The sequence below is a fragment of the Martes martes genome (genome assembly GCF_963455335.1).
Source record: "Martes martes genome assembly, chromosome: 5".
NCBI classification, from domain to species: Eukaryota; Metazoa; Chordata; class Mammalia; order Carnivora; family Mustelidae; genus Martes; species Martes martes.
The window spans coordinates 16,757,127-16,768,625 of NC_137892.1; the positions used below are offsets into that span (position 1 = coordinate 16,757,127).

Consider the following 11,499-nt stretch of genomic DNA (forward strand, 5'->3'; position numbering starts at 1 on the left):
TATAGCCCCACATATGGTTCCCTGTTCAGCAAGAAGCCTGCTTCTCCCTGTCCAAATTCTGCTTCTTGTGTTCCCTCTCTTGCTATGTCTCTCTCTGTCAGAAAATAAATAAAATCTTACCAAAAAACCTAACTTTTATATTTCCAAATGTTTTCACATTTCTTATTCGTGTTCTTTTATTTAAACTTGAGGATGACCTTTTCGGATTTTCTTGTAAGGCATGGCTAATGATAATGAACTCCCTGAACTTTTTTTTTTTTTTCTTGTCTTTATCTTTTTGTCATTTTTGAAAAACACATTTGGCAATTAAAGTGTTTTTGGTTAGTTGTTTTGTTTTATTTTGTTTTCCTTTCAGCACTTTCGATATATTACATTATCTGGCCCGCAAGTTTTCTGCTAAAACGTCTACTGATGAGCATTCCTTGTATGTGTATTTTTTTTTTCTCTTCCAGGTTTAAACTTTAACTTGTGTTTGATTTAACAGTTTTATTGTAAGTTAAGTAATAATTTATTGTTTAAGTTACTAAATAATAAGCTTGTGGACTCATGAGCTTCATGAACTTGGATTAAGTTTCCTTCACCTCTATCTTTATTTTTATTCTGAGACTCAAAAAAATGCATAGATTTTTTTTCAGTTGATGATTTCTCATAACTCACATAGGATGTCTTCACTTTTTGTCATTTTTTTTCTATTATGGCTAGATAATTTAAAATAATCTGTCTTTGAGTCACAAGTTCTCTGATCAAGTCTGCTATTAATGTTCTCTTTCGAATTTTTAATTTCACTCATTCTCTATTCTTCAGATCAACAATTTTCTTTAATTCTTTTCTATAACTTCTATCTTTGAAGAACTCATTTTGTTCCTGTATTTTTTTCCTGACTTTATTGAACTATTTTTCTATGTTTCTTTTAACTCACAGAGGCTTTTACAAGAACTATTTTGAGTTATTTATTGGATAAATCAGGGATCTCCATTTCTGTGAAGTTGTACTGAAAAACTATTATGTTCTTATTGTGGTAGGATGGTTCCATGAATATTTATGTTTCTTGATGGCTACATGTGATATCTTCACATTTGAAATTCTAGACACTTCTAGTCTTTACTGCCTTGTCACTTCAATTAGTTTAATCTTAGGTTTATTTTCTCAAATGATGTACTGGACACACACCCCCACATAAGTGGTGACTACATTTCTGTGTTTACTCTGTGATGATTTATCAATCATGCCTCTTCTAATTTTTGCAATTTTCTGTTGTATATTTTAATATAATTTAAAAATTACTCTAGACATATGATGGGTATCCTTTCCTCTCACTTAAAAGGGATGACCAGAGATGTTCCCCAGTAATATTAACAAATTCCTATATTAGATAATTTGTGGTAACTAGATTTTCATCTTTATTAAAAATGCATTATATTAACTTGGGAAATAAAATTATACATTGTAATAATTTTAAATTAATTTTAAATTGCCAACTCTATACATGCACAAACTGGATATTGTTTTATGTGTTAAAAGTGAAGGAAAAATTCTCCAAATTCCAAATCATATTTAAATATATTATCTGGTTTTGGTTCTGATTTCCCCAAAATCCTTCCAGTATTTACAGAAGTAATTAGCCCCATGAGAGTTGGGGAAGCTGATGTAAAGAGCAAAAAAAAATATTGCGTCTCATGAACAAGAGGCAGATGGGAGCCTCAGAACTATGTTTTCTGAGTTTTTCTTATGTTTTGTGCCAAGTCATGTCATTAAATGTTAAACAATTTCCAAAGAAGAGAAGCATGTGATACAATGAGCAGCTTTCTGCTTATTAATCCTAGTGATAAACTTGGAAAATTCCTCTGAGAGTGACATGTTGATAAAACCCATATTCATTCTCTGTTCAATACCAGCTAGGCTGGTCTGCCGAGGACATGATGATGCATGTTGAAGGGCAGTCATGTGCTCTCCGCTATCTTTCTACAGGTGAGAGATATGGACATGAAATTAATTAAACACTTGCTTCCACATATTTATTTTACTTATACAATAATTTGTGTATATTTATATAACATACAAATTGAAATAATTGGTAGTATAAAGTTTAATTATTAAATGCTTTATTAAATACCCAGCAAGTTATTAGATGTAAAAGAGTGATAAGAAAAACTAAAAATATTTAGAAATTGTTTAGTGTGAAGAAATAAATACAGATCTCTTTTGCCTAGAAATTGGCATTACATTCTTGCCAAGTTGATTCCTCACTTTGGAATAAGTTCTGCTAATAGGTCCAATAACAGTGTGAAATAAATGTTCAAAATCTCAGATACTGACTATACACAAGTTATTTTCGTGAGGCACGACAATTATAATGTATAATCTCATGGTATTGAAATGTCATTTGACTAAAATAAAGGGCTGATTCATAATATACAGCTAGTATTTTTTCAGCTGGGATTTTGTTAAGTATAGATTGTGTTAAACCTGAATATTACATGCCTACCATGGTATTGACAAATATTTAGCAAACATTTCAGGGAGTTTTCCTTTCAAAATCCCAAAGACTCAAATTTTAAGAAAATATTTAAGGTTTCCATTCTACTATATCTCCTTGGTTTCCACATTAATTAAGGACATAAAGGTGATAAATCCATCAATGCTTGATTATCTCTCATTGTTTTATTTCATTTTCTTTGATTAGATTTTAAGCTTATTCTATTATATATATTTTACTCATCACATATGAAAGGGCAGAGATCTTCATTGTGATCTATGATGTACTCCAAGCTCCGTGAAGTACCCCTGATATAGAAAATGTGCTAAAATAGTTGAATAAATGAAAACTGTTTTATTTTAGAATTAGCACTCAAAATTACTGTGTTTAGGGGCACCTGGCTGGCACAGTTGGAAAAGCATGTGACTCTTGATCTCAGGATCATGAGTTTGGCCCCCACATTGAGTTCAGTGATTGCTTAAATAAAAAATTTAAGAATAATCCTTTTTTTAAAATGTTTTCCCCTTTCTTCTGGGAATCCCAAGCTTTAAAAGTTGTAGTAGAAACTGTAGATAAGTAAAATTAGATGTGTTTTTTAAGCTCACATTTCATTACATGTCAAGGATGAAGGTCGAAGCAAAAGAATTATACCTCAATTCCTTCCAATGTCACCAATTCTGATGTCATTTCTATTTAAATGCTTTTAAGTTGTAGCCCCTGCAAAGAAAGCATAGCTGGTTTTTGCTATATTTGTCACAGTTAACCATTTTCTTTTTGAGCAAACAGGAAGTATGTGTCATATGCAGGCATTTGCTCAGTTGGGGAGACAAAAAAATGCCTCTTTCCATATTAATTGAAAACGTAGATGTTAAGATGAGGTTTAGTTTTATATATTTAAATTGATATCAAGACTTTTCTTCTCCTGAATTTCTAGTGCTTAACTGCAGTGAGTAGTGATTTTAATAAGTATCCAATAAACTTAGAAAGATAAAATCAGGAAACATGTTTGAATATACTTAAATCTGTCTCTGGAACTTAGCTTCTGCAGAGCTGATGAAACAGACAGCCACTACCTTTCCTCCTTAGATAAATTGTGTGGTAAACTTCTTTCATGAGGAAAAAAATAATATAAATTTAACCAAACTCAGAGCTGTCTGCATATAATTGTTCTTCCTAATTTGAAAGATTGTAAAATTGTGTGAGTATTTTTAAGAACAAGATTACATGCTGTGTATATATTAAGTAGTAAAACCATTATCAAGAGAGATAACTGATCCAATGCTATTGTTTTATTAAAAATAAATCCTTTTGATGTAGTCTTCAAGATTCATTACTACATCAGAAACTAATGATGTACTGTATGTTGGCTAACTGAACTAATTAATAAATAAATAGTTTGATAATCTTAAATTTATAATCTAAAAATTATATAATTTACAATCACTTTTACCATCATGTCTGCTTTAAATACAGGGAAAATTGGAGTAAAAGGATTTAAGTGACAAAAACAAGGTTATGTACTGGCAATTTTAAGATTCAGAAATTAATATTGTTTTCCTACTCTGAGGCCGATTGTTTCTCCACAACCACCAAATTGGAGAGTTACTTGTTTTCAGTAAGAGGAGATCCTACAATTTATAGTCAATACTTTGATAGCATTATTAGGTTCTTAGTATTGTTATAAGAGCCTTACACACACTGCGCAATAATCTTGAGGACAGGGGCTGCTCTGATGCCCTTTTGTCTAGTGAGGAACTTGAGGAGTGACTTCCCTATTGTCATATGGCTAATAAGTGGCAGACCCTGGATTTTTACCCAGGCCATCAAGATACAGATTCTTTCTAAGGATCAGTTTAATGGATAAAGTGGTATCTTAGAGTTTGAAGTGATTTTATAAAACTGGTGAATTTAAACTAGCAAATTGGAATTATTTATACCAATGTTTAGTCTCAATCACTTAGGGGCATTCTTTTGTATGTATCTTTCCTTTTTTTGATAATTCTTTTAATTTTTTAATACCTTATGTATTTAAAAATTTGTATCTTCTGACTTTTTGATGTATGTATATTAGTAAGTCCCTCTCAATTTAGTTTATAATGATTAACATGCATATTTAAGACAATAAAGATTTATTTCAGGTAGCATCTTGCAGTACAATGTTTAACAGTAGGGAGGAATTTGATGAATTTTGTCTTCAGATTTGGAAGCAGATGCAGGCAGGGTTCTGGTGTAAGTTCATGCCTGCTCAGTCATCCTCCTAATATTTAGAGACTGAGATGTGGAAAATTTTATTTATTAATTGCCCAAATTTTTAATAAGAAGCTTATCCTTTGACTTAAAGTAAATTCTTTTTCCACATATAATCTATACTTGTAGGAATACAGAAAATAAGATCCAGAAGAAATTGATGTCACTTGAATCTTCACCATCAGTGAAAATTTGGATTTATTTCATAATTCAATATATGCATATATGTGTGTTTATAAGTATATAATTATTAAACTATATATAGTTATATGTGTATAGAGGACTATAACACCAAGTGCTCAGTGATTCATACATATTCAGGGAAGAAAGTGGTAGGGGTTGTTTTTATGGATTCACCAACAAAATCCAGAGATTTCCACCTGGTTGGAAACAATGGCCAAAACACCTTGGTTTTTCAATGTTACTGAACTTAGTAACTAACTCTGATCATACTCAATTAAGGAATAATCATATAGAAAATGTCTGTTTTCAATGGAACCAATGACTTTAATCAACTGTGGGGAAGTTCTCAAAGTACTTCCACCTCTAGAGAGGTTTTGGTTTAAGAGAGTGATGTATTATGTTAGACACAACCATAACAGGTCTGAGGTCTGATCACAGAGCTAACGTTTTGCTTTAAGTCTTTTTAAAATGCGTTTTATATATTTTTTTAATTTTTTACATTTTTTAAGTAGGCTCCACATCCAATGTGGGGCTGAATTCATGACCCCGAGATCAAGAGTCACATGCTCCACAGACTGAGCCAGCCAGTCACCTCTAAGTGTTAAAGAATTATCATTCTTTTGGATTTAGGAACATCTGTAACTAAAAAAATATATACAGTAGAAGAGGAAATTATGCCTTAAAAACTTGATAATTTAACTTATGGTTTTAGATTTATAAATCATTGATAAGATTTTTCTGGTAACATTTCAGTTTATGCCACAATGAGTTAATTTGGGTTCACACTTTCAGGTAATTTCTGAAATGTCTTTGTTGTTTATTTTTCATTCAATTTTTAATAATCTTGTCCTCATTGGTCATTTATTCAGGAGTTAATTCTGCCACTTCCCCCTGACACACATTATGGAGGATTTCTTTCAAAGGTGGATCTTCAAAAGGAAATATGGTGTCAGCTTTACAGAGTTGCATATGTAATGATGGTTATACTGGTGAAAGACTGGGAATAAGACTATTGAATGGGCATTATTATGTCTTCTTGGAGATAAGTAGTTGCCCTAAGCAGTGATTATTCAGCAGTGAGAATTGTGAGTCTGGTGTTTGGAGGATCATTCCCAGGTTACATTAAGTGAGGACTTTTTTTTTCTTTTTCTTTCCCCGCCCCCGCCCCACCCACCCCTTGGATGTCAAAATAAGAAATCAGGCATCTATAAGAAAATATGTGATTCTTAGAGATTGCCCAGGAGTTAGAGAACACTTTATATTTTTGGAAATAATGAACTTCATTTCTTACTTCATGACTTTGTTGAAAACTTTGACCATAAATCCAAGAATTTTTAAATGTGTTTATGGTTTTTCAGCCTATTTTAATATGACTCGTCTTAGACAACTGTAAATTCAACAAGTGATTAAAAGGATATTGTACATTTAGGGTGAGTTGAACATAACTGTGGAAAGTATGAAAAACAAAGTCTTGCTTCTTGAACCAGGTCCAGATCTGCCATTTGCCCTCTCCATGCCTTAGTTTCTCCAACTGAAAAATAGTGGTAGTTATAGTAACTGACCCCATAGAGGTGCTGTGAAAAGTAACTACATCAAAACACCAGAGCATATGGAGAGATTACTGGCACAGGGTAAGCACTGCATGGGTACTGGCTAATTTGTTATTAGCAATCAATATGCCTCAATTATACTTGTTAAAAGCTGATAAAATTATTTGTTGGTGTGACTGTTGTGTCAAATTGCTACTAACTTTAAATGACACAAACTTATTATCTTTCTATTCTGGAGGTCACAAGTCAAAAAATGGTCATAATAGACCAAGATTAAGGAGGACTGTGTTCATTTCTGAAGGCCTTGGAGGAGAAAGTTTTTTTTTTTTAATTTTTCAGATTCTAGAAACCACTTAATTAATTCCTTGCATTATGGTCCTCTTCATCTTCAACGCCAGTGTTTGAATCATGTGGACCTCTGTTCCTAATACCCCATCTCCTCTGATTTCTGCCTCCCTCCTTTCTTCCCCTCTCTTATAAGGACCCTTGTATTTACACTGAGCACAACAGGACATTCCAGAATAATTTATCTCTCTCTCGCTCCCTCTCTCTCTTTTTAAGTAGGCTCCATTCCCATGTGGAGCCCAACACAGGGCTTGAATTCACAACACTGAGATCAAGACCTGAGCTGATATCAAGAGTTGGATTCTTAACCTACTGAGCCAACCAAGCACCTCCAGAATAATCTCCTAATCACATCTTCAAAATCTGTTTTGCCAAATAAGGGAATATTTCGTAGTCTTGGAATTAGGATATAAGGATCCTTGAGTGGGGTGAGGACATTATTCTGCGTAATATAATTGGCTTTATTTATCACCAATTTAAATATATCATAGCATTAATAAAATAGTTTAATAAAATACAAAATTTATAGAAACATATTTGAAGACACTTTTTTATGATAATAGGAGACAGGTGTAAACTACTGATAAGAAAAAACATTCACAATGATTTTTCTGTCTTTTTGTCTGTGTTATCTATGGTGAATTCAAACTATGTTATTAACATCCACAATATAGTGATTATATATGTTTATATATAAACATACATATATACACACATATATATACACACACACATGTATATGTGTGTGTGTATATATACATATATATATATATATATATGTTTAGTGAACTATATATGTTTAACAATATTTAAATATTCAAGTAATATTTACCATGTTCCAGGCATTCTTTTATATTCTGAAAGCACGTAGTAAAAAAAAACAGGCAAACTGCCTTACTCATATTGAGACCATCAGTGACAGGAAACAAACACAAAATGAAATGAATATATATGTTAAGTGGTGTGAAGGAATATAAAAACAATAGTCACCAATACTGTTAAGAATAGGCCCCTCTGAGATGATGGGCATAAAAAAACCCTGAATGAATTAAATGAGGTGTCAGTCACAGATATGGGCAGGAGACCCAGGCCTGGGTCTCAGCAGAGACAAAGCTCTGGACTGGAGGCACACCCAAAGTGGAGACGAAGGATTAGCAGGGAGGACATATGGGATTTACAGCACCAGGGCAAATGCCCTGGAGGAAGCAAAAAATGATTTCAAAGTATTAAAGTGTTACAGTATGGTGGGCCTTGAAATGAAATATGAAGCTTCATAGTAGAGCTGTGAGCAGGAGTTGACCTGCTCTGATGTAGAATTTTTAAAGACTTTTTTTATTTGAGAGAGAGAGAAAAAGAGAGCACACACGAAGGGAAGCAGCAGAAGGAAAGGGAGAAGGAGGTTCCCCACTGTACAGGAAGCCCAAAGCAGGGCTCCATCTCAGGACCCTGTGATCATGACCTGAGCCCAAAGCAGACACTTAACCAACTGAGACACCCAGGTGCCCCCCTGATGTAAAATTTTAAAGATCACTTTTGTTCTGCTGAGGTTAGACTAAAAATAGAAAAGAAAGAGAGATCAGGGAAATAGCAGGAAAGATACCAGAATAACCTAGATGAAATATGGCTGGGAACATTTCATTTACAAAGTGCCAACAAATGTCCTAACCCTTTGTGATGTCATGATGCATAATTAATTTAGTCTTTTTTCATATTCCTCGCATAGAACTCCTAAAACCCTCTGAATTTCCTAAATAGAAATAGCTATGTGGATGTCTTTTGTTATTCATAAAAAGGCCCTTCTATCACATCTTGAGTTTATGCTAATGAGGTGACTTATGGAAATCTCCTAAGAATCAGGGCTGGTTGCCAGGATAATAACCATAATTAAAGGTTTGCAATTTTTTTTAATCTCCACCTCTCAGATTTCCAAGGTGAGGATCTAGAGGTTTCATTAATCACTGAGGGCCAATGATTTGATCAATCATGCCCAAATAATCAAGCATCCCTAAAAATTAAAAAGAATGAGGTTCAGAGAGCTTCTGAACATATGCAGTGATGAAGAGGATGGTATATCCAGAGAGGACAAAGAGCTCTTGGTCTTTTCCAGCACACCTTAACTTATGTATCTCCACTACCTGGTTTTTCCTTAGTTAAATGCTAGTCAATCCAGTAATTAAAATATTTTCCACTCTAGAAAATTAATTGAACCCAGGGGTGGTGTCATTCTATTTAGAGCCAGTGGTTCAGAAGCCCAAGTGATAAGCTCTATTTGGCAATTGGTATCTGATTTGGGGAACAGTTTTGTGGGACTAAGCCCCTAACCAGTAAGATATTAAGCTATCTCTATGTAGATGGTATGAGTATTACATTAAATTGTAGGACACCCACCTGGTTGTCTGAAGAGTTGGACATTGCTTATTATGGAAAATAAACCCTCAAAATTTGGTGAACAATAGTGTCAGAGCTGAAATAATGAGAAAAAATAAGACACATGGAAATTTTTTTTCTTTAAATTCTGTACTTCCTAAGTTACTCATTTTGCTTGCCTTTGCCATCCAAATAATCAGTGAATCAATGAGGCTTACTCAACCAGTATTGACTTAGAGCTACTATAGACTGGACAACATTCTGGATGCCAGAAATGCAGAGAGTGACTAGGAAATATATAGTTAAACCCTAATCCAGGTATAGCAAAGACCAACATTTTTATGCAGTTAGCATAATCTATGTCTTGCAGCATGAACATAAACACAATATAAATTGTTGTTCTCCAACATGGAAAAAGAGATCAGCAGTTTCAATCCTAACATCCGTCTCTTGGTCTGTTCATTTTTCTCTAGCATTTTGACTTAGAAAATTTCAGCCCATCCAGCAGTCTCTGAGGTGTCATCTACATTGTAAGTTTCATCCATACTGAAAATGCCCTCTCTCCTTTTCCTTCCTGGTCTTTGTGGCTTCCTGCTTTGCTGGAGCTGCCATCAGCAATGTCAATGAAGAATATAACTTTATCCTCTGACTTTATCCTCCTGGGGCTTCTGGTGGACAATAAAGCTATAGGGATCATCTTTCCTGTTATTTTTGCTATTTTTGTGGTGGCTGTAACTGCAAATTTGGTCATGATAGTCTTGATTCAGGTAGACTCCCGTCTCCATACTCCTATGTATTTCCTGCTCAGTCAGCTGTCCATCATGGACACCCTTTTCATTTGTACCACTGTCCCAAAACTTCTGGTCGACATGGTTTCTAAAGAGAAGACCATTTCCTTTGTAGGTTGTGGCATCCAGATCTTCCTCTACTTGACCATGATTGGCTCAGAGTTCTTCCTCTTGGGCCTCATGGCCTATGACCGCTATGTGGCTGTCTGTAACCCTCTTAGGTATCCAGTCCTGATGAATCGCAGGGTGTGTCTCCTGCTGGCTGCTGGTGCCTGGTTTGGAGGGTCCCTGGATGGCTTTCTGCTCACCCCGATCACCATGAATGTCCCCTACTGTGGCTCCCGCAGTATCAACCATTTTTTCTGTGAGATCCCTGCAGTTCTCAAACTAGCCTGTGCTGACACATCCTTGTATGAAACTCTAATGTACATCTGCTGTGTACTCATGTTGCTCATCCCCATCTCTATCATTTCAACCTCCTACTCTCTCATCTTGTTAACTGTCCACCGAATGCACTCTGCTGAAGGCAGGAAGAAAGCCTTTACCACTTGTTCGTCCCATTTGACTGTAGTCAGCATTTTCTATGGAGCTGCCTTCTACACTTATGTTCTGCCCCAGTCTTTTCACACTCCTGAGCAGGACAAGGTAGTGTCAGCCTTCTATACCATTGTCACACCCATGCTCAATCCTCTTATCTACAGCCTCAGAAACAAGGATGTGATGGGGGCATTTAAAAGGATATTCTCACATATCTCATCAGCTCAAAAAGTATCCACAAGTGATGCTTAAGAATTCAATAAACGGACAATAGGTCTCCTAAGAACATTTTCTATTGTCCTATTTCAAAGATGACTATTTGGTCAGCTGTCAAAGGTTACTTACAATTGCCAATCAAGAGGATTTTCTGTGGCTGGTTTCTTGCTACTAGGGGAGGGAACCAAAGATTTTTAATTAGTTATGCAGATACATTTTGGCTAGCTACCAACAATGAGATATTATTACATCAATTAAAGAATTCATCTGATTCTGATTCTTGTCTCTCAGACTAAATAAAGGGGGGAGAAAGCTTATCTTAGAGTTCACAGCAAACCTGTGAAGGTTCCTTTCACCCTTAACCCAGGAATACCTTACAAAGCTAAGGAATTTTGTTGCCAGTAATTGTGTATTTTTGTTACAATAAAGTAAAACAATACCAATTCACAAATGACGAAGGATAGAAATTATACAGTCTTAATCTGGTCTTTATTGGCTCTGCATCAGAGCATTTTAACCTCTATGATCATCTTCATACATCTGTGCAAAAATAGTGACTGTCAAATACTAGGCCACAGTAAATACTGAGTTAGCTAAACTGACTGAATGTTGTATACTCAGGCATTACATACCTACTCAAAAGGGATAGACTCTGATATTTAACATCAAAGAGAACTACTGTGCTTTTTTCCATGACATTTTCGTAGCAGAATCCTAGGAAAGGTGATGTCTATGGAAGAAAATTTACATTGTCCAATTCTGTGTGATTTATCAACAGGAGATGGATTCA

The 11,499-nt window shown here is 34.6% G+C and overlaps 1 protein-coding gene across 1 annotated transcript; it reads left to right on the top strand.

Annotated features, from left to right (window-relative positions):
- Positions 1–9,785: 9,785 nt before the first annotated feature.
- LOC308342847 (olfactory receptor 2T11) lies at positions 9,786–10,745 on the top strand (the record flags this gene model as incomplete). The annotated part of the gene is made up of 1 exon (XM_080803503.1): positions 9,786–10,745. The coding sequence occupies one exon, from the start codon at positions 9,786–9,788 to the stop codon at positions 10,743–10,745; it is 960 nt and encodes a 319-aa protein (XP_080659629.1).
- Between the last annotated feature and the right edge of the window lie 754 nt (positions 10,746–11,499).